Raw genomic sequence first — 24,611 nt, forward strand, 5'->3', positions numbered from 1 at the left:
TTCTGAACTGACCCACTAGGATGAAAACAAGGGAGAGGAGGGTCCTCCACACCCATCCAAGTACCTGAGATGAGGAGAGATCACACCAGGTTTATTGCTGCCTCTAATGACCAGAGGAGTCAGATGAACTTGGCTTACCTCCAGGATGGGTTGCGCCAAAAGACTGGTCAATTTGCTCAATGGTAGGAGCGATGGCCTGAGAGTTAAAATGCACTCCACTGAAAAATACAAGTATTTTTAATACCAAGTTTAACAAGATGGGCTTAGATCATGAGAAATGGTGGCTGAAGTTATTATTTATTAAGAGACAGAATCTTGTCATGTACCCTGGCTGGCCTTGAAAACACTGCAATCCTTCTGTCTTGGCCTCCCAGTTGTTGGGATTACCAGTGTGTGCCACTGTATTCAGTATAAGAGCTACTGTTTTCTGTTGCTGCTGTTTTGTTTTTCCATACAGGGTTTCTCTGTGTAGCCCTGGCTGTCCTGGACCTCACATCCGCCTGCCTCTGCCTCTTAGTGCTGGGATTAAAGATACTCACTATCACCACCTGGCCTTTAAGAGTTTAAAGAGTTATTCTTAAAACACATTGTGTAAAAATAAAATGGCTAGGCATGGTGGTTCACAAGTTTAATTAGCACTTGGGAGGCAGATCTTAGTGAGTTCAAGGCCAGCCTGGTCTACATACAGAGTGTCAGGCTAGCCAAAGCCACATAGTGAGACTCTGTCTCAAAATAAACAAATAAATTTAAAATTAAATAAATTGCAAACGAGAAGAATTAATTAGGTGAGAAATAGGTCAATTCTTGGAAGACCATATACAGAGCTGACTTTCTGGGGCTTCCCAATACATTACTGGCTCCAAACAAAAAGGACAGAGAAGACAAGACAGACCTTGAGGTAAGAAGGTTCTAGAAAGTAACACTAAAGAACAAATGGATCTGGTGTCACTGCATACTTGTCTGTCCATTCCTCTGTCAGCAAACGCTGTCTGAACTGCCCCAGGAATTGGGTCTCTGTCATGTTTTCAGTAGGGAGAAGCCTACAAAGGCTTACTGGAAGGTAGTCTGGTTGTTGCAGTTCTGGGGAATGAACCCAAGGGCCCATGTACGCCAGGCAAGTGCACCACCACTGGAGCTCAGTTTATTCCTAGCACCTGAAAGTTGTGTTCTAAATGTGAGCACAGCACTCTGCCAACCAAGGCTCAAGTATCTAAGGCTTGTAAAGGCCATCCTGTTCTCATTCTTCTTATTTTAGGTTGTTCTGGAGCTACTTCGGGCTCTGCAGACTCCTTTCCTGCCGCCCTGTCACCCACCCTTCAGAGCCTCCACGGGTCTCAGACTCCACGGAGCTCCACGGCAGGTGCCGGTGGCTGCTGCCATCTTTGTTTCTCTCTGTTCTCGTTCTAAAACTCGCAGTTTCTGCTCTAAAATGGCTGTCTCCTTAGTGCTGGTTTTGGAGTCAGAGCTACCTGGTTCGTTCCATTTCTGTTACTCAGAAAAACCCAAAAAGAGGTGACAAAGAAAGGCTATGCAGGGAAGGGCAGTTATGACTCAGGAGACTGTCATAGCATTCCTGAGCTGAAGTGGTACTCTGTTAAGAGAGGTGAACTAGATTTTATATATACATGTAACGTATTAAACACCCAGCATGTTCTTAATGAGGCTTACTTCCTCAAGAATCTGAGTAGGCTGGGAGGCTGCCTCAGGGAACTATGGTACCAGGCTGTAATTCCTGGACTGCAGGATATGAATTCCTTTAGTGTTTTAATGAAGACAGTAGATAAAGCTGGTCTGCACCAAATATAACACATCAGTAAGGGAGAAAACTTACCAATATTTTAACTTTACTTTTGTCAAGTCATAAACTTCAATCACCTAAAAAAATAAAACAAATTGTTTAGGAGCTGTAAATGTTCAAGTTGATACAAAGACAGATGTACTTCAGAGGCTATGGCAGGAGGATTCAAGCCCAGCCTGAGCTATTTGAGACTCTGTCTCAAGCAAAATACAAATTTGAGGGCACAGCTTAGCAATACAACGTATGTTTAATATGGTCTCAGCTTCACCACCAGTACCCCATTCAGCAAAAGAGTCTCCTGAAGTACTGCATGTTATCTTTTGTTCTCATTTTAAATTTGGGGAGGGGAAGAGCCATGTGTGATGTTGCACAGCTGTAGTCTTATCTACTCAGGAGGCTGAGGATGGAAGATCACTTGGAGTGATGAATCTGACACTAGCCTGAGCAAAGAGTAAGACTCCATCTCCAAATAAAGAACAAAACCAGAAAGAAAAACACAAATCCTGACTTTCCTCCATAAATTTCTTTTCTTTCTCTCTCTCTTTTTTTTGAGATAAAATCTCATTATTTAGCCCTGGCTGTCCTCCTACTTGCAATGACTCTTTTGTCCCTGCTTCCCAACTGCTGGGACTACAAGGTATGTGGCACCACACCCAGCCTTAACTTCCCCTCTTTCAATATTGTCTAAGTGATGTAGATGCTTTCAATCAAGGTCCTTACATCTTATCCACTGCTGAGCCATACTGGAATACATATCATTCTACAAGATAATGCCACATTCCAGGAAACATATCCAATCAGCTTGTTGATGCTATGTGTTCAGTATTGTGACCTTTTCCTCTTCTACATCATTTTTTTTTTTTTTTTTTTTTTGGAGACAAGGTCTCACTATGTATCCCTGGATGGCTCAGGACTCACAAGGTAGACCAAGCTGGCCTTGAACTCAGAGATCTTCCTGCTTCTGCTTCTTAAGTGCTGGGATTAAAGGTGTGCACCAATACATTAGGCCCCAAGTCATAATTAATATATTATAAAAAACAAAAACCAGCAGAGTGTGTTGGCACATGCCTTTAATCCCAGCATTAGGGGGGCAGAGGCCAGTCTGGTCTACAAAGTAAGCTCAAGGACAGCCAGGGCTACAGAGAAACCCTGTCTTGAAAAACAAAAAAAACCAAACAAACAAAAACAACCAAACAACAACAAAAACAAACAAAAAACAAAACCAAAACAAACCAACTCTACAAATTAGCTTACTTTATTTACAATGTAAAACAATGGAGGAAGAGGGTCATCAGTACAGAACTGATTATATCCCTCATAAAGGGGATCTGGTTGAACCTGAAGATCCTGAGGGCCCTTGTGAAGTTGTCCCTTTAATAGGTTCAGCCTCAGATGAAATGCCAGGAGTCAGAGCAGAGACAAATGAAAAGGCACTGAACACTCAGGCATTACTGGCACCAAGTGATACATACAACAAAGTCCTTGACACTGTGATGTCATGGCTTGGCAGCCAACAACATAGCTGGTTGGGGGTTGGAGGCACCATTTATTCCTCCAGTGGGGGCTGGCACAAGCAGAGCTGGCTCCATGTCTGGTTTGTCCTGTCACTCTGAGCTCAGATGTGGAAGAGGCTGTGGGGAGCATCAGCACTTACACAGAAACCAGGACATTCACCTCATATTCAGAAGTACTGAACTTCTGACAAGAGACCATACCTAACTTTTCTTTTTCTTTTGATTTTTGGTTTTTTTTTTTTTTTTAAAGATTTATTTTTTTATTATGTATACAGCATATATGACAGCAAGCCAGAAGAGGGCACCAGATCTCATTACAGATAGTTGTGAGCCACCAAGTGGTTGCTGGGAATTGAACTCAAGACCTCTGGAAGAGCAGTCAGTGCTCTTAACCGCTGAGCCATCTCTCCAGCCCCCGATTTTTGGTTTTTTTAAGACAGGGTCTCTTTGTGTAGCCTTGGCTGTCCTGGAACTAGCTCTATAGACGAGGCTGGCTTCAAACTTAGAGATAGATCTGCCTGTCTCCGCCACCACACTCAGCTCCTTTTTTCTTTTTTTCTTTTTTGAGACAGGGTCTCATGTAGCCCAGGCTGGCCTTCAAGTCCCTATGTAGTCAAGGATGATCTTGAACTCTTGATCCTTGTGGCTCTCTCTCCCAGTGCTGGAATTACAGGTGTGTGCTACCACTCTTGGTTCATATGGTGATGGGGACTGAACCAAGGGCAGGCACTCTACTAATATATATTCCCAGCCCTGTTCCTAACTTTTTTTTTTAAAAAAACATTAGCACTGGTGCTGGTGAGATGGCTCAGAGGGTAAAGGCATTTGCCACCAAGCCAGAGGACCTGAGTTCAACCCCCAGGACCCACATGTAGAGAGAACTGACCTCTACATGCACACACACACACACACACACATACACACACACCAACATGACACTGACTCAAGTTAGAAACCTCTCCACAATTACTAAGCTGTTTTGATCTTTCCTAATGGAAAGACTGGCTCTGTCTGCTGGGCCTTTTTTGGCACCTGAAGGAATCCTTTTATTCAAACTTGGGTGAGCTGTTCACTGGTCCCATTAAGCCATGGGTAATGACTTATTTTGCACAGGGAAGGTATTAATGCATATTGGGTAAGTCTACCTCATATGGTAGTATGAAGCTCATAAGTGTGGAAGCTGGTGCTAAGAGAGGCCCTGCAAAGGAAGACAGGAACAGCATGATTCAGAAGGTAGCCAGGGTCCCCTTCAGAATGCCCAGGCACGGCAGTACACCATGCCAAACTGGCTGCCATTTCACTGAGGTTAGGACCTTGCACTAACAGAGACTGTCTACTTTCAGCCAGAAGCTCTGCTTGTATAAGATGCAGGCATTCTCTCTCTGACAGCTACAACTATGGCTGGCCAACAACCTCCCAGAAGGATCTCCAAGGAAATCCTTTCCGTGTCCTATTTTCTCTTCTTGTGACTGGATGACAGGAGCTGGGAAGCATGTCACCTTTGGAAGGGCTACTTCATAGCCTAAGCAGGAAAACAGCACTGGTGTGCCATCTAACCTCATGACTCTGAGGCATTAGTTTAGTGTCACATGATTAACCTATGCAGTCCAGGCACTTGAAAACAGAGTGTATTAAAAACATCCTGGACTGAACAGGTGCCGGCAAACTGCACACCAATGCCCATTAAGATACCCTACACACCAGCAAGTTGTTAAATCTCCACAATGGGGTTAAAGAATCAACTCACTACTGGTAAGATTAACAGCAAACCATAAATCCCAGAAGAAATTTCCATTTTCAATCTTCTAGGGTACACTGTCTGGCGTTAAAACAAAGAAAAACAAGACATATAAACCTGACTAAAGTCTATAGTTAGGCTCCATTCTCAGCACCTTTTAAACAAGATTTTTTTTTTTTTTTTTTTTTTCGAGACAGGGTTTCTCTGTGTAGCTTTGCGCCTTTCCAGGGACTCACTTGGTAGCCCAGGTTGGCCTCGAACTCACAGAGATCCGCCTGGCTCTGCCTCCCGAGTGCTGGGATTAAAGGCGTGCGCCACCACTGCCCAGCTTTTTTTTTTTTTTTTAAGATTTATTTATTTATTATGTATACAGCGTGTATCCCTGTAGGCCAGAAGAGGGCACCAAATCTCATTACAGATGGTTGTGAGCCACCATGTGGTTGCTGGGAATTGAACTCAGGACCTCTGGAAGAGCAGTCAGTGCTCTTAACCTCTGAGCCATCTCTCCAGCTTAAACAAGATTTAGGTTAACTTCTCTACAGCATTTTCAAACACCCTTTCTCCTTCTCCCAGCATGCTCCCCCAAATCTACAACACTCTTATTGGCTCTTGAGCAAAGGACAACAAAAGCTCTCTCAACCATCCCAGCTTAGTTTAGCTCCATTTTTCTACCCACCTTTAGAGGAATAGGCACACCTTTAGTTTTCTACACTGTGGTCTTTGAACCAAAGAAGTCTACACCCAAAGTTTCCAAAATATAAGTTTCCAAAACACCTCACAATAGCACAAATTAGGGGCTGGAGAGATGGCTCAGTGGTTAAGAGCACCGACTGCTCTTCCAGAGGTCCTGAGTTCAATTCCCAGCAACCACATGGTGGCTCACAACCACTTGTAATGAGATCTGGTGCCCTCATCTGGCCTGCAGGGACACATGCAGGCAGAATACTGTATACATAATAAATAAATAAATCTTTAAAAAACAAAAACAAAAACAACAACAAAAAAACAATAGCACAAATTATTAATCAACTCCAGACAGACTGGACCAGCCAGATATGAAACTATAGTTGTCATTTATGGTTACCTTAAGTCTCTGATTGAAAGCATCAAACAGTAGTTTGATCCCGTCCTGAGTCAGGTTAAGGATGAGGTCATGGCTTAGAGGAGACTACAAAACAAAAATAAAACACACTTTGAACAACTGATTTATTCACCAGCACCTACTGAAAAGCCATACAACAAAAATGCAACACAGAGGAGATATGTAAGACAGTCCCTTTCACCCAACTAATGAAGTTAGGCAACCAACATACACACACACACACACACACACACACACACACACACACACACACGTGCCAGAATTCACTGTCTCTTACTTCTGACCTGCAACTCCTGCTTTAAAATGTTGGCCGAAAAGAGCCTTTTCCCTTTCAGACTTTAGTAGAAATAAGGGGACAAATAGACAAAAAGTAGTAAACAGGTCATTTTCTTGGGGCCACAGGGTGACAGCTACCTTAATAGTTTTCTGCCATCACACTAACAGAGAAGCCTATTAGCAGTACATGTCATGCAAAAAGCCTCAGGATCCAAACTTGGCAAGGTACTGGTTGTGCATGTCAGCTCACCAGGCTCTTGGTACTATCCATAGTGATCACATGTTTGAGTATTTTGGGCCAAATTCTTGGAATAAGAAACACCTCGTGACCTGGTAATACAAAAGACAGAAGAACTCTCCTTTCTCACCCCCCACCATCCCATAAATGCTTCTTTCTGAAAAGCCCACGTTTAAGATCTAAGGAGTCACATTTCTACATCTGTCCCTAGGCCTGTGGGGAGTGGCAGGCCACATCTGTGAACAGAGCTCTGATGACCTTAGATGTCTCTTAGAACTTTGGTGACTCTGGTTCCCACCTGGAGTACTGTCACCTCTTTCCTCCAAGGTTGTTCTGAGGACAAGGAGGGTAGGTCAGAACAATGTCTGCCTTAACCTTCCTGCTTCTTTCCAATGTAATCAAAGACTTAATGTCTTAAAGACTCTTACAGAACTGACTCAGACTACTACAAATTGAAGGGAAAAATCCCACTATCTCAGCTACCCCGGTAGGCCTTATAGGGAAGTTCCCTCCAAAGAGCCTTCTGGAATTAGCTCAAACTGTTTGTTCTTCTCACTCACAAGGCAGCAGACCTAGGTGGTACCATCAACACTTGTTCTGCCCTCTAAATAAGATGGAGTCAATTGGTCTTCGTGTAAGTTCCAAGGTGTGAGTTGTACAGATAAGGTATTTCCATGATGGGAATGTACCTTAGTGGTAGAGTACTTGCTTAGTATACTTGAAGGCCCAGGTTTCACCCCCACCACTACCAAAAAAGAGAAAGAAAGGACAGGATGAAAAAAAATTTTCTGGAACTTTTAATAGGAGCAATATGTTTTTTGCACTTGGAAGTAAAAAAGAAAACTAAGTAGAGAAAAAGAAGGTAAGAGCGGACAGAACTGAATTTCAGAAGCACCACAACAAAGGCAGTGTGTTGACACATACCGGTGACCCCAGCACTTAGAAAGCTGAGACAGAAGGATTACAGTCTGGACTACATAGTAAGATTCTGTCTGAAAAACAGCATTACACCAGAGTATCTTTTTTGTTTTGTTTTTCATTGAGGACTCTTTTTTTTTTTTTTTTTTGGTTTTTCGAGACAGAGTTTCTCTGGGTAGCTTTGCTCCTTTCCTGGAATTCACTTTGGAGACCAGGCTGGCCTCGAACTCACAGAGATCCGCCTGGCTCTGCCTCCCGAGTGCTGGGATTAAAGGCGTGCGCCACCACCGCCCGGCTTGTTTTGTTTTTCGAGACAGGGTTTCTCTGTAACAACTCTGGCTATCCTGGAACTCACTCTGTAGACCAGGCTGGCCTCAAACATGGAGATACACCTGCCTCTGCCTCCTAAGTGCTGGGATTACAGACATGCGTCACCACCTCCCAACTTCCAATAGCATCTTTAGATCCTTGTCAAACACTGTTCAAAGCCCAACACACAACCTTAGTCCTAGCATCTGGGAGGCAGAGGCAGGCAGACAGCTGCTTGAGTTTGAGGACAACCTGATCTATATAGTGAGTTACAGGCGAGCCAGGACTGTCTCAAAAGACTGTTCTAATAATATATGAATGACAGACTAGTTACTAAGTTTTCACAAACCACACAACTAAAAAAATGGGAGGAATGTAATGCTAGACTCAAAAATTCATGTTTTTAGTTGGGCATAGTATCATCTGTCTGAAATCCCAGCACTTGGGAGGTAGAGACAGGAGGCTCAGATGTTCAAGCCCAGCCCTGGCTACATGAAACCTGGTCTTAAAATTCCAAAGCCAACTGTGTCTACTAGTAGTTACGGATGTTCAGAAGATATTAGGGAGGAGATGGAGAGATGGCTCAGTGGTTAAGAGCACTTGCTGCTTTTATGGAGGACTCAAGTTCAGTTCCCAACACCCACACGGTGGCTCACAACCACCTGTTAACTCCAGTTTCAGGGGATCCAAACCCTTTTCTGGCCTCTGCAGGCACCGGGCATTGCATGCACCTGGTACATATATTCACACAGGCAAAACACTAATACAATTAAAAGAAAATACTGGGGAAAATGAACTTAATGTTAGCATTCCTGCAAACACTGGAATGACAAATGACAGGAGAACCACGTATTTGTACAAAATGGTTAGAAAGCATAAAGGCTATTTTCAAAGCCATTCACTCTCCCGAGTGACAATCTTATTTCAGCTCAAGGTTTACAAGCAAGCCTACTTCCTGTTTTAATGGCCACTACCTGTCAGATTACATTAGGGATGACTGAGAGCAAAGAGTTTAAAAAGCCACCATCCATCCTTTAAATGAGAACCCACTCTGTCACCGTGGCTCAAGGAACCCCTGTACATTCTGCCAAGTTCCATATTTTGTGGCAGATACCACATGGATACCTAAGCACACTTGCCTGGAGACTAAGCATTCCCCTTCTTAGTAGACCTTCAGAGTGGCTAAGGGATACAGTACTGCAGAACTTGTCTCTGGTAGTGGTAACAGGCCTAATATAGCCGTTGCGCTCAGCCAAATTGGGAAGCTTCACAGAAATCTTACCCACTTATAATCTAAACATTTCTTCTTGTCAAAAACAAGCTGTTGTCTGCTTTAAGAGTTGAAACTTATTAAAACATCAAGCCAGTACTCAAGAGTCTCAGCAAAGCCACAGGGACAGCCTTTGGCCTCGGGAGGCTCAAACTGGTTCCCAAGCTTTGCAACACAGAGGCTAATTCACAAAGCTGCCTATGTTAGTTCTAATGTCCCAGAACTGCAGGCTTCCAAGCTCAGTGGAGAGGAGATGGTCTTGGAGAGGAATAGGAGGGAGGGTGAGCTAGCTCTGCTTCCTTTCAGCTCATATGCTCTGCTAGCTAGAGATCTTTCCTGCAATAATTCTGAACATAAGACAATCAACAAAGCACAAGTGACATACTTTTAATCACAAAAGAAGGTGCAACAAGCACTTTAGAGTCAGAGACAGTTTGAGGTGATTTCTCATGAAAAGGTCCCCATTTTAAGGGTCAGTAGGTAAGAACAGATTTAAACAAAACAAAACAACAGGTTTAGTTTTTTTATACTGCTCTTCTTTCTAAACCTGGCAGCACCAGATTATCAAAACTTAAGTTTCCAAACCAAGAAGACATACCTGGAAACTGACCTCAGACTCTCCTGCTGGAAAGCAGCAACTCCCCCAGCTAGCCCCCCCAAGGTGTCTCCTCTGGGGGTAAACTCACTCACTGACCAAGGTTTCTATTTCAGTAAACAAGTCAGCCACCACTCACCTGCTCACTGTAGAGAACCTGGACATTTTTGATGATGCGACAATGCTTCTGAAGAATGGCTACTGCCTGAGCCAGAGGCATTCCTGAAATAAAGGAAGGACACCCATGTGGTTACTCGGTCTATCCGTTTACTGACACCTACACAGTGCTGAGCATTATCTCTGAAGCCGGCACACAGGGTGGAGTCACTAAAGTAAGTTAAAATAAAGTCAAAAAGCAAACACCAAGGCACCACAAGATTGTCCAAGGAGAGAAATGGAACACAGAAAAAGCTTCCTAGTGATAGTCAAACTGATCCTAAGCAGTCAAAGAGCTCAAAGACAAAGTCAGCATGAACCAAGAATAGGCTGGAAAAAGCACAAACTTCATGACTCCGGAAGCCAGGCTTCTTCTAGTCTTGACCCTGCACAGGTCCCTTCTCTGCCTCTCTGGCATCTATCTCAACATCCCATGTGAGAGTGTATTAAGACATAGGACTTATAAGACTTCATTAAAGAAGTTTTAGCCGGGCGGCGGCGGCGGCAGCAGCAGCAGCAGCAGCAGCAGCAGCAGCAGCAGCGGCGCACGCCTTTAATCCCAGCACTCAGGAGGCAGAGCTAGGCGAACTCATCTCTGTGAGTTCGAGGCCAGCCTGGTCTACAGAGCGAGTTCCAGGACAGGCACCAAAACTACACTGAGAATCTCTGTCTCGAAAAAGAAACAGGGGGAGTTAAATTCCAATTCTTATAAGGCAGAGGCAGGAGAAGTTTAAAGTCACATACTGATCAAAATCAATTTATTTCGGGGCTGGAGAGATGGCTCAGCGGTTAAGAGCACTGACTGTTCTTCCAGAGGTCCTGAGTTCAATTCCCAGCAACCACATGGTGGCTCACAACCACCTGTAATGAGATCTGGTGCCCTCTTCTGGTCTGCAGGGACACATGCAGGCAGAATACTGTATACATAATAAATAAATAAATCTTTAAAAAAAAAAAAAAATCAATTTATTTCACCAAGAATTTCATTTAATTCCTACTTAAAAACCCACAAATATCTCTTAAATACTTAGTTTTGAAGGCAAGGCCTATTACAAGCAGATTTACATTTACCTCCAGTGTCCAAATAGACACCTCTAACATTCTAGGGACTCACAGCGATATCAAGTTTGTTTTCAGGGTCCATAACATTAAACAGGAAGAAACAGAAAGATAAGTTCTGGAAAATCTAAAAACAACTCAGTTTCATGAATGCAATGACAGGATGGGCTATTTACTACTGCCTGATTTCCCAGCTCCCTGCTCAGAGCTGACGGCATATGGCTGTAGAATACTTACTCCCTGCTCAGAGCTGACAGCCTATGGCTGTAGAATACTTACACTGTGGGGCTTAAGGACTGTGGGTAAGCGGCACAAGAAAGGGAAGAAGAGGGACTAACTTAACATATCACCCAGGGCCACGAGGAAGAGCACACTCAGATGAGGTATTCTAGATTGAGAAAAGGAGATATGCAGAAAAGAGCTTTCAGATGAAGTGTTGGAAGTTGTGGTCCACCCCATTTAAACAATTCCATTTCATTCTCATTCAAGGAGCTGTTGTTCAGTTTTAAGAAAGGTAAAAGCAATCAATCAGAAGGCCAAATGTAATTTTCTTTTTTTATATGTGCATGTGTGTATGTACATGCACACGTGTGTTCAAGTGGAGGTCCAAGGACATTCTCAGGTTCATTCTTCAGGAGCTGTTCATCTTGGTTTTTTGAGATAGCACCTCTCATTGGCCTAGAGCTCATCAAGTAGGCTAGGCCGGCCAGCTGGCCAGTAAGTCCCAGGGATGCACCTGTCCCCATCTCTCCAATGCTGAGATTTCAAACCCATGCTACCACACCCAGTCTTTTGTTTTTTTAAATTTATTTTTAATGTGAGTTCTCAGGACTGAACTCAGATGATCCTCATGCTTGCTAGACAAGCACTTTACTAAGCTAACCCCCAGTCCTGAATTCTAATCAATTAAAACACTTTCCAGCCTTCTACAGCATGGGGTCTAATGCACAAAGGACAAAGCTGCTGAGAACACAAACAACTAGGATTCTTACTCAGCTTGCCACTCCTGCAATGGACGATCATCTGTGCTACAGACATCCGAGAGACAAAACAATTCGTAGAACACACAGGTCTCACACCCCAGTCTGCCCATCTCTGCACAAACACCACTCTTCCCTGTGTTCCTCGGTTTTCTCAGGCTCTATAGGTAAGTGACGGTATACTTGACAAAATGACCACACGGCACTATTTCTTCTGCTTATGTCTCAGTCAGCCAACTTTGCAGATTCCAACTAGAATGTCGATCTGCTTTCTGTGTATAACTAAAGTCAAATAAGAGCTAACAGATGTTTTTCATCTTCTCTGTATTCTGGGTCTCTCTTACTACTTCCAATAATCAGTGAGTGTATCTTAACTCAAAAACCTCCAAAGTCTTCCTTCCCTGCCTCTCTGAATCCAGTTTATAAACTGTACTTCCTAATGGAAGCCCACAACTGACTTTACCTTCTTTCTCATGAACCCAGAGGTTTTACAGTGTCCCAGACAGTTAATATCAAACAAAATTAGGATTACAGGAAAAAAAAAATTTTTTTTTTGGAGACTGGTTCTCACTGTGTAGTCCTGGCTGGTCTGGAACTCACTATATAGCCCAGGCTGGCCTCAAACTCATAGAAATCCATCTGTCTCAGCCACCTGAGTCCTGAGATTGAGGGGGTGGGGGAGTACCATGCCTGGCTATTACTCTTTTGCCAGGACACCATGCTCTAATTATAAATCCAAATTTATTATGTTTTCCTGCATACATTATTATTTTTCTCCTGTGGGTTAATACCAATCCTTCTCTAGGGACCTAGTTTAGGTCAATCCCTTCTCTTTCCACAACAGCCTCCACATCTTCTATTATAATAAAATGAACTATTAAAATAAAATGCATTACAATCAATGACCTTTTTGAGTAGGATCATTTCCTATACAATTCCAATGTTTATGAGCAGATCCCACAGACATACATGCTATGTTGGATACAGCAAGCCATCTGTTTCCGTACAACAAGGCAATGCTGGAGAACATTTTCTCAAATGACCCTTTAAATCTGCCTTTAGGTATTCTAAAGATGAGAATCAAAAACAAATCTAAGCCAAGCACAGTGACTCAGACCTGTAATCCAGCACTCAGAATACTAAACTAAGGCAGGAGGATTGATTGCTCAGAGTTCCAAGACTAGTATGGGCATGATTCTGTCTCAGAAAACTAAAAACAAATCCAGACATATGCTGCCACATCAATGTATTTTTCAAGTCTTACTGAAACCATTATTTCAATTTGCAATGTCTTTATTCCACAATGGTCAAACCATCTGTGGTATTTGCAGAGATTCTGCTTAGGTTTTGTTGTCTCTGTGTTGCTGGCATTTCCCAAATCTCCCAACATTATACGAAGGCCAGGAAGGCAGCCAAGAGGCTGATGCAGCTTTCCATTATAATGCTAGGCAATGATTACAATGGCCAGATACATCTGCATTTGCACAGGTTACAATAAGAACTAGGAAATCTCTCTTTAGTTAGCTATGTGTTTATCATCTTCACCTAACTCAATACAGTAAGGTTAGCCGGCAAATGAAGAGAACCTTACAGTATTGTGGTAACGAGGTAAGAACTGCCTGGTTCTCTAACCTATTAACATGTTTTAAAGCAGATTCCATATTTATTCCATACTTATCCCCACCTAACAGCCCCAACTGCAGTTTGGATGGTTGGGATTAGGGGAGATTGAGAGGGGAAAACTGATTCACCCCCAGTCTCCCCAACTCACTGTGAAGAGTGCTGAGATTAAAGATGGAGTCCAGAAAGCCAGACATGGAGGAGCACACCCTTTAATCCCAGGCAGATCTCTGTGAGTTCAAGGCCAGCCAGGGTTACATGGGGAGACCCTATCTCAAAAGACAAAACAAAACAAAACAAAACAAAAATAAAAGCTTAGCTAAATTCATGAGTGAATGGTTTCTAGAGGATTATAAAAGCCTGTTAGGAAGCTACTCCTTGATTTTGAAGGTTAGAGTCCTGAGAAACAAGTAGACTCTCTAAGTATATCTATTTGCTCCTTTGCCATAGGCAAAATATTAGGCTACATCTGCTTCCTGCTTGTTACATTGTGACAACTAAGTGAGTTCCTGCAAAACACACCTGAAATAACATGGAGACTGGGTGACAGCTAGTAGAGTCCCATGCCATCTCTCCCTATGACAGGCTATCACTAATCTATCAAGAGTCCATAGAGCTTCCTCGGGCACAGAAGCCATGTGACCATTCCCAGCAGAATGCAGTCCTTTCATTACTCAAGATGAAAAGGAATAGGAGAAGTGATGGGCCCGAGGTTGCTGGTCCATGGTGATCCAAGATAGGCTAGCTAGTATGGAAATCCAAATTCAAATCCAGAGGCTGGAGAGATGGCCCCATGATTAAGAGTGCTTTTCCACAGGACCTGAGTTTTGTTCCCAGCACTCATACTGGGCTGCTCACATTGCCTGTAACTCCAGCTCCAGGGGATCCTACACCCTCTCACACAAATACACACACAGACACATACACTACACACACACACACACACACACACACACACACACACACACACACACACCAAAAAAAAAAAAAAAATCTTGAAAAATTCTCCAGCGATTTAAAAAACAGTCCAAACCCAACCTAGAATTAAACACCTTTAACTCACATGATCTAGAGCCACAGGAGCCTTCAGTTCTTTCCTTCATTTTGTGTTCCTCAACAAATATGCTTTTATCTATTTTTACTATAAAGGTGGAATAGATAAAGGTAGAATTCCAGTGCAGTGGTGAGAGGAAGACCAACCAGAGGAGGAAATAGGGAGATGGTGAAGGGCAGGGTGGGGACAAATAATTACAAAGTATGGTCAGTGAAACCCACTTCTTTGTATGTTAACCAAATAATAATAATAATAATAAACACAGGCACAACCCTTGAATGCAACAGAAAGGTGTTCTTCGAAGAGGATCTTTATGCCTCTGTGTATCCTTTCAAAAAGTTCCTTCAACCAAACTACTATCTAAACTTTGTTCATTCACTATATTTTGCCAGCTTTCTAAATCACCATAATTAAAAACACCTTATGCTGGGCGGCAGCAGCATGCGCCTTTAATCCCAGCACTTGGGAGACAGAGGCAGGTGGATCTCTCTGAGTCAGAGGCCAGCCTGTCTACAGAGTGAGTTCCAGGACAGCCAAGGATACAGAGAAACCCTGTCTTGAAAAACAAAAACCCAACCAACCAAATAACAACAACTCCTCCACAAAATAAAAAAACCCACCCAAACCAAAAAAAAAAAAAAAAAAAAAACCCTTATTTTTTAAATTTGTGGTTTGGTATCTCATTGGGTAATTCCTAAAATGAGCCTTCTATTTCCTTTAATAATTTAGTTATAAAGGATTATAGTCTTTTGCTGGATGTAGTGGCGAATGCCAGAGGCAGGTGGATCTCTGTGACCAGCCTGTTGTACATAGCTGAGTCCAGGACAGCCAGGGCCATGTAGAGACACTATCTCAAAAAAACAAAACCAAACAAACAAAAATTGGAATCCTGGGATTAAAGGCATGTGTGTGTCACCACACTCAGTCCTGGATTTACATAATCTAAAACTGCAGATTTCAGGGGCAGTAAGATGGCACAGTCAGCAAGGGTGCTTACTGGCAAACCTGGACACCCAAGTTTGGTCACTAGGACAAACATGGTGGAGAGAACCAACTCCTGCCGATTGTCCTCTGACCCCCACACTGACACAGACACACATACACAGGTTCCTCCCCATACATTTTTTTTAATGTGTATGTGTTTGCCTGCAGTGTATGTATATGCAGGATGTGCATGTAGTGCCTGTGGAGGAAAGAATGGGGTGGGGGTGGGGGTGGGGGTGGGGTGGGGGTTAGGAATCTAGCTCTGGTCCTTCGGAAGAGCAGCCAGTGCTCTTAACTACTGAACTTTCCTCCTAAAGAAATTTAAAATTAAAAACTCAAGAGTTGGGGGCTGGAGAGATGGCTCGGTGGTTAAGAGCACTGGCTGCTCTTCCAGGGGACCCTGGTTCAATTCCCAGCACACATATGGCAGCTCATAACTGTCTGTAACTCCAGTTCCAGAGGATCGGGACACCCTCACACATAACATGCAGGTGAACCACCAATGCACATGAAATAAAACAAAAACCCCTCCCCTCAAAAAACCCACAGATTTTAAATGGACATGGTAGCACACTCTTGTGCTGGCTACTGGATTTGATCTCTAGTACTACAGAAACGCAGATGGAGGCAGAAATATAAGTTAAAATAAACTTCAGCTATATAGGGAGTTTGAAGCCAGTCTGGGCTAGTAACTGTCTGAAAAACAAACAAGCAAATGAAACCCAACTTAAAAACAAAAACAATAATGAAAATGTTTACAAGTAATCTCAAAGGCTCAGGTCTTCCCTATGAGCTTCCCGGAAAAGTTCAACTCTGAACCCAGTGTGCTGTTACTTCTGGCTACTGCAAAGACAGTTTGAAAGAACTACTCAAATTCTTGGTTCCTGAAAACTGGCAGCTTAAGGGTTGATGGTCAAACATTTACCAGAGGAAGCCCTTGGTAGTTAGTTATATACCTCAGTGTTCTGGAAGTTTCCTTACCTCAACCCATCTTCTATAGTCACTAACTCAAACAAAGAGATCCACACTCTAATTATACCCTCTGAGTCGGACGCTGAAGCTGTGGTTCTTAGCAGGTCCAGGAAGGTCCAGGTTAGGTAGGAGTTGTCAGGGGAGGAAAGGATATTAATTAAAAGCCAAACAGCATTAGCTTTTCAATCAAGCTCTTGGTGCCTTACAAGAAGTTGAATGGAACATTTTGATAGCATATAAAATTCTGATAACTCTATAGGATCAGGCAGGCAGTCTAAATTCCGGGAGAAGAGAGGCCTTGATAAACTGGCTTCTCCAAGGGGCAGGCGGCAGGGAGGCAGCCACCAAGCCCCAGCAGGTTCTTTCCAGCAATCTACCCAGCTTGTTTTTTCCAATGTGCTGTCTCTATAGACCTGAACCTTCCACAGTCAAGGACAAGCCATAATCAAGTGGAGCAGCTGACAGCCTAGGAGCCCACACCAGAGTGACAGAGGCTCAGGCCCACACAAACAAGCGGCAGCAACACCTGCTTCCCACCCCCTTTTCTTAGTGCTGGCATAAAGTAAACACACTGGAGTTACTAAATGCAAATATGCTTGTTCACATAAAAAGGTCAACTAACCCCAAAGTGACCAAACTGAATTGTCTACAAAGCTATGTGTAATTTCCACTTCACTCAACTTTTAACTCTGGCATCTAGTATTACGACATCACACGCTAAGGCTACATTTCAAAAGAGAAGAAGAAAACAAGTCAGAAGTTCCTTTAACAAAGCAAGCTCAACTTCCCGCATCATCTTATGATGAGATTTGAGCTTAGGTTTTCCTTCTGAAAAAAGTAACCCATGTCCTCCCGATCCCTCTGCCTCTTTCTAAAACCGAAGAAAGACAGATCAGAGACCAGCGGGTTGCCCATATTCTGCAAAATGGGCATAACAATAGTATCGATCCTCAGATCTTAGGGACGGTTACTAGAGATAAATTCAAAAGAGCAGGGCCTTCTCACGAAGTATTTGGAGTGTATCGGCTATTATTATAATTACTAATACTACCTAAGAAGGACCCTGCTGAAACCCAAGGAGAGGGCATCGCTTATCCTATGACAGATGGGAGGAGCGAGTATCTAAAGCCTGGAACCAAAAGACCAGAGGGTACGAAAAGGCAGAGAGCCGCGGACCTGGGGCAGAGACCAGCAGCGGAAGGGGCCAGAGAGAAGCAGGGGCCAGTAAATAGGGTCTTGAAAGGATCCCACACTCACCGAGCGTGAATTCCCATTGCTCGTTCCCCAGAGAGCGTTCAGGCACCACCTCCAGGTCCAGCATTGGTTCGGTTCGCTGGGCCGGGCGGCCTCCCTGCGGCAGCGCAGACAGGACCCGGCCTGAGGAAACCACGCAGCTGCTGACTCGCCGCTCTCGCCAGCCCGCGGACGTTCGGCTCTCCACTCCGTTCCGGGCGGCGGCAGCAGCACCGACACAACAACACACTTCACCTCCCTTCACCTCCCGGGCAGCAGCCGCGGCTGGAGCGGCAACAGCAGCAGCAGCGTCCGGAGCAACTGCAGCAAAAGCGGCGTGCCGGGCCGTAAAGCGTGGCAAAGGCGGAGCTCAAATCTAGGGGGCGGAGCCTGAGGAGGAGTCGCGCACGCGCAAACTCTATCGGAGGCTTGACCGGCGAAGTGGCGGCCGAGTAAAGCAGAAAGACCGGCGGCTTTAGAAGGTAAAGGTCGTACTCTCGAGGCCCTGCAAACTGCACAGCACTCCATACATGCCTACAGAAGGAAAGGAACAACGCCCACAACACATCACACAGGAATGAAGCTGGCTGCCGTCTACACACCTGTCCCATTAATGTGCCCTAGGACCAAAAGGGACAGGAAGGACCCAGTCCCAGAGACTCACGGCCTGCGGGCTCCCCCACAATCATCTCGCTTGTCATAGTACTGACGCTGGCCGTAACTACCTGTAGCTGTGCAGAAATGGACGCTCCCTCGGACCTAGTTGTCTCTGAGCAGGATCCACCTCATAGTTGATGATGTGCAAGTGTGTGGGTAAGGGGTAGGGCCAGGTCTCATTCGGAAGTGCTCAGCCGGGAGCGTGCATTCTAAGGAAAGAGGCTGCCTCCAGCAGCTCCGCCTGGGATCTTCTTTGCTGCTTGATAATGCTTTATGGTTTTGCCCATACCCTTAAGCATTCTGTGCTTGTTTCCCGTGAGTGGAAGAGGGGCTCTAGTTGTATTCAGCCTTAACTTTGAACCTGCCTGCTCTAGGGTATCCTAAAATTAAAAGGCAGCTGAAGCCTCTTTTGATGGCAATACTTCACCCCCAGTCTCATTTTAGAGGAATAAATGAGGCTCAAGGAGGGTAAAGAGTTTATCCAAGGTTCCTTGATCATCCTAGGCAGCTGAGGTCAATTTCCATTATTGTGCTCCAGAGATAGTATTTAGCAGATAATATTTAGCAGGAAAGTGACAGACTAAATACTCAAACTGGCTACACAGGAGCACACAGGGGATGTTTCACCAAAATTTAAGCCGGGTGGCGGTAGTGCATGCCTTTAATCCCAGCACACGGGAGGCAGAGTCAGGCAGATCTCTGTAAGTTCGAGGCCAGCCTGGTCTACAGAGTGAAAGCCAGAACAGACACCAAAACTACACGGAGAAATCTTGTCTCGAAAAACCGGAAAAAAAAAAAAAGCCATTGCTATGGGCATTAGACAAAACAAAAACCAGTAGGATGTCTTTGAGTAGCACAGTTGCATGCCAAAACAACTGGGTCACTGGGTTGTCCAGTGGGGAAGTGACTGAATAAACACTGACATGTGTAATTACTTATGTTATGTTTAGAGGCTGGGTGTGGTGGTTTGTGCCTGCCAGAAATCCCAGCAGTTGGGCTGTAAGGAAGTTCAAGGTCATGCTGTCCTACAAGAGTTCAAGGCCAGTTTGAGACACAGGAGGTCTTGTCAGAAAGACAAACAAACAAACAAAGTCTAATCCAAACCAGACTGGGAATGGTTAAACTAACAAAAAAACAGTTGATTTTATTTATAGCGAGGCGAAAGAGTATGGGGCCTGAATTGAGATGCAGCTGGCTGTGCGGGGTCTTGGGAGAAGCAAGACAACGATTAAAAGCTGCATGCCTCTAAATACAAAGTGAAAAGGATTTTTAGTGAAAATGATTTTTAAAGTTTGAATAAACCACAAAACCAGGAATATTGAAGCAACTTCCAGGAAACTCTCAGTTGGGATAGTGTGTAGTGATTTTCATGAACAAAGGATGTTATCTTTGCTTATTTAAATGTGACCCGCTCAAGTTGTCATGAATAAAAGCAGCTTTGGTTATGCCCGCCTTGCAACCCGCCTTAGGGGGAGGTAGCCTGTGTGCAAGAATAAACTTGTTTTAATTAAAAAAAAAAAAAAAAGCTTTGAGTAGCAGAAAAGCTCTTCCCAGAAGCAGACGTAGTAAATTCTAGGCCATCCTGGTCTATATAGTGAATTCCAGGAAATCTAAGGTTACCTTGAGACCCCGTCTCAAAACAAAAACAAAGTCCCCAAACCCACCAACCCATACCTACCTCACAGACCTGTTAGTGGGTCTGCACCTTTCTAAGTGTCTGGCTTGTATGAAAACACTTTGTATATAACTTCAAAATTACATGATGGAATTGGCAGGAATTACAGATTGCATGTAAGAGAAGAGGGGGAGTCAGCTCTGGGATGGAGAGATGACCCAAGCACTCATGCCTGGCACCTCACAATCACTTAACTCCAGCTCCAGGGTACCTGATGTCCTCTCAGGCCTTCTCAGGCACACATCATACACCACACACACACACATACACTAAATCTTGAAAGAATAAACAACAGAATAAACATTCCATTTTCTAACTGAAGTAGATGCTGAATAGAGAGAGTCATTCAGGAAAGGAGCTGGAGGAGCTGTCAGTGTACACCAATCTTTCTGGTAAAAATAATGTGATAACTTTGAAAGCAAGATGTTGATGAGCTTGAAAGACAAAGGAGTCTAAGGGCTTTCAATGCCATTTCAGTTATGGACCAATAACAGTTACTTCCTTTTTTTCTGGTTTTTCAAGATAGGGTTTCTCTGTGTAGCGCTGTCCTGGAACTAGAACTGTAGACCAGGCTGGTCTTGAACTCAGACATCTGCCTGCCTCTGCCTCTAGAGAGCAGGGAGTAAAGATATACACCACCACCACCTGGCCCTTTTGTTCTTTTTCATGGTAGTGCTCAGGATCCAACCCAGAGTCTTGTGTGTGCTAGACAAGTGTTAATAGTTACACTCCCAGCCCAAAGTATTTAATAATTGAGAGTGACATGTGGTAGTTATTAGAGCTATCCACAAACATCCTGATTCTTCTAGGGAAAAATTAGGACTGCAATCCCCTCACTTAGGAAGGTGAGTGTTGTTGCTGTGACAAGGGCTATAAGTTGACTATAACTCCATTTTGGTACCTGAGATGAATTTTGTCCTGATGAGGAAAGTGCCAGTAACTATAGGGGAACTTAAAAAACCATCCCTGGAAGAAAAACAGCTCAAGGATGAAGGCTCTTTGAAAGGTTGCCTGACCTCCCTCTTTTTGCTAATTGAATATTTTGCCTTTTGTCACTATCTGCTTGCAGTTGTGGGAAAGGAATCTTGGGGACTTTCCAGCCAGGATGTGGTTTTCTTGCTTAAATATGGACTCCAGGAAAGGCTCATGGCTGCACTTGGGTTCAGAACATCCAGGTGTGGTTACCAGCTAGCTGGAATAAAGACTTCCAATTGACTCTTAGGCTGTATCTGAATGGTCTTCTCTGGTGGGAGCCCTGAAACATTGTGATTACCTTGGTCCAATAAAAACAGAAGATAATGTCCACTTTAGGTATTTCCAAATCCCTCTTTATACCACCTCCTTTCTTGTTCTGTCTCAATGGCGGACAGTGTTCAATTCTGCTCTATAAGGCTAGGCATACCACTGACATTTAGCTCAAAATTTTCAAGCTGTTAGCTTTTAAAAAACTAGATCTTAACCAATGAGCCATCTCCCCAGCCCCATTTTTTGGTATGTTTTAAGATTAACACAAGGACCATTTTTAACAAAAAATGGGTACAAAATTTCATTACAGTTCCTGCACTTTCCCCCTTAGCTCTAAGTCTTCATACCCACCTGGTTACCCTATGACTAAGGAGAACAAATTTGTTTCTGGCCTTCATCTTTTCAGTCAACGAAGGAAGTTTCTCAAGCACTCATCCTACAAACCTCCCAACTGCAGTGACTTCCTGTCCTCTCCTAAGCAGCAGTCCAAATGTCGTCTATGTAGTTGACACAATCAGCCCAGCACTGCTTGTATCTCACCCAGGCCTCTGCAGCCCCTTCCAAATCTATGCTGTAGGCCTTATTTGATGTTCTTTCAAGCTTGCTAAGCTACTAACTAGCTGCTACCTGCACTCTCAGTATTTCCTCTGGTTGATGTCAGATGTCTCCTCGGGTTAGGCTATTCTGATTATTCAAAACAGATACACTGAACTGTCAATGCTTCCTAGAGAATTTAAAGGTTGCTACTGCTTTGGGTCAGCTTTGGGGATAGACTAGGTTCCTTGAGGGCAGAGATGATGTCTATTTAGGGCACTCAATTTCTACGTATTATATCTCCAAGTTATCATAAATGATTAATAGTTTTTTTAAAGTTTATTTTATGTGTATAACTGTCTTGCTTGCATGTATGTATGTGCATGCCTGGTGCCCAAGGAGTTCAGAAAACGATGCTGTATTTCCTGCAACTGGAGTTAGAGATGGTTGTTGAGACACCATGTAGACGATGGGAACCTGCAAGAGCAACAAGTGCTTTTAACTGCTGAGCTATCTTTCCAGCCAATATATTTTGGTTTAATTTTAAAGCCCAATAGTATAGCTTCAACATTCGTTATTAAAATTTCCATTTTATAATTAATTACCCATTTATCTTGATAATTGATGACAGCAATATAAGCAATTTAAAATTTCCTGGTAGTGTGCTGGAGAGACTGGTAACTATGTTAGGTCCGAAGGACCCCCCCCAACACACACACACACACACACACACACACACACACACCGCAGTGCTGGTGGCTTGTCTTAGACAGGATTGTTACTGGGTAAACAAAGGTATGAATCTGGGTTGGTTTGTTTTGTTTTTCGAGACAGGGTTTCTCTGTGTAGTTTTGGTGCCTGTCTTGGATCTCGCTCTGTAGACCAGGCTGGCCTTGAACTCACAGAGATTCACCTGGCTCTGCCTCCTGAGTGCTGGGATTAAAGGCATATGGTACCACCGGCCAGTGAACTGTGGATTTATGTGGAACCTCCTTTAAAAGAGGGGACCTCAGGCAAGGGCATCTAAATACTGGTCAATCCTCAACAGCTCAAAGACCTGCCCCCCCCCCCCCCCCCCCCCCCACAAAATCTGCTTGCTTTCCCCATTTTGCTCTTCTGTCCCCCTACCTGAGACAGCCTTGGCAGTTTGATCCCCAATAAACTTTTCTTTCTACCACGGAGTGGTCTGGCCCTGTCCACCACGCTCTTGCTTATAGTCAGCATTTAAAATTGTTTTATGTCCCCTCCCCCACTTCAATAGGGTCTCATTATGTAGCCCAGACTGGCCTTGAATTCATAATCCTCTTGCTTTAGTCTTCCTGATGCTGGTCCAAAACTCCTTAATGGTGCCAATTCAGTATTTAAGGTGTTTTTGTCATTTGTATGAAATCTGGTAGTGAGCAAGCAAATTTGTAAATCTGTTCATTATAGATAAAACTTATGGAATGCTCCTAAAGTAAAAAGCTTAATTTTCTGGTGTAGATAAATGGACCTGCTCTAGGAATGTTGGATTTAATATCCACATACTAATATGTATTATTTCTAAAACTAGCCTGGAAGATGGTACTAATTTGGATGTATGTTTATTTATTTTGTCGAGAAGTCATTCTTTTATGGTCACACCTCAGAATATGAATAAACCTATGAAATTTTGTTGTTGCTGGGGCCAGGGGTTGTCCCAAGGTCTGGTCTCACTCTATAGTATAAATCCATGGTGATCCTCATTTATTATATGTATGGGTGTTTTGTCTATATGTATGTCTACATGCCACATTGGTGTCTAGTGTCTAAGGAGGCTACATGAGGGTATTAGATTCCCTGGAACTGGAGTCATAGAGTTGCCATGTAGGTGCTGGGAATTGAACAAGAGTAGACAGTAACCTTAACCACTGAACCATCTTTCCAGCCCCCTCCCTTTTAAAAAAGAAATAAGGTGTTTTGCTTTTGTTTTTATTTTAGATAATAAGTATCTGTGTGTACTTGCTCACGCACATGTACACCGTGTTCACGGAGGCCAGAAAAGGTCACTGGATCCCTTTTCTGAGACGACTGTGAGTTGACTACTCTGGGTGCTAGGAATCAAACAAAGCAGCAATGGCTCTTAACCTGAGTCATCTCTCCAGTCCATTTTGGTTTATTGAGACTATACAGCCCAGGCTTTGAACTCTGTGTAGTAGCCAAGGATGACCTTGAATTTCTGATCTTCTTGCTCCCACTTCCCACTCAACTTCCATCAGACTTTTTGAAAACCACATCATACACTGGAAAATTACTGTACATTGTGATTTAAAGGGTGGTCTCTCTTGAACTAGAAGATATGACCACTAGATGGCACTGTTGTTGCTTTCCTTAAAAAAAAAATAAATAAATTGGATCATAAGAATTGTAGCTCGAAGGATAGAAATTATCACATTATATCAATAAACAGCCAAGACTTTGTTTTCACTACACAAAATTTTAATGTGAAACTAAATTAAACATACAAATATACAGTAAAGCTAATGGTAAAAGCAACCTGGTAGCTTAAGGCAAGTTTTAATGGAGAGGAATTTAGAAAAGATGATGCAATGATGTAATTTTAAATATAGATTATGAAAAAATATGAAATTGCATCAATAACTTAAAGTAATTTTCAAAGCCTGCACTACCGGAGAAAAGGGGTTTATGATCTTAATGCCAGCATT

The 24,611-nt window shown here is 43.4% G+C and overlaps 1 protein-coding gene across 1 annotated transcript in view; it reads right to left on the reverse strand.

Annotated features, from left to right (window-relative positions):
* Window positions 1-18,123, reverse strand: part of Phaf1 (phagosome assembly factor 1) — a 32,763-nt gene extending 14,640 nt beyond the window's left edge. Inside the window, exons 1-5 of the mRNA XM_059264183.1 lie at window positions 17,841-18,123; window positions 9,898-9,980; window positions 6,135-6,218; window positions 1,832-1,875; window positions 139-218 (exon numbers count right to left, since the gene is read on the reverse strand). Of these exons, the coding sequence (XP_059120166.1) occupies window positions 139-218; window positions 1,832-1,875; window positions 6,135-6,218; window positions 9,898-9,980; window positions 17,841-17,904 (355 nt within the window). The 5' untranslated portion in view covers window positions 17,905-18,123. The remainder of the gene's footprint in view (window positions 1-138; window positions 219-1,831; window positions 1,876-6,134; window positions 6,219-9,897; window positions 9,981-17,840) is intronic.
* Window positions 18,124-24,611: the final 6,488 nt, after the last annotated feature.

This window comes from Peromyscus eremicus, chromosome 5, assembly GCF_949786415.1.
Source record: "Peromyscus eremicus chromosome 5, PerEre_H2_v1, whole genome shotgun sequence".
NCBI classification, from domain to species: Eukaryota; Metazoa; Chordata; class Mammalia; order Rodentia; family Cricetidae; genus Peromyscus; species Peromyscus eremicus.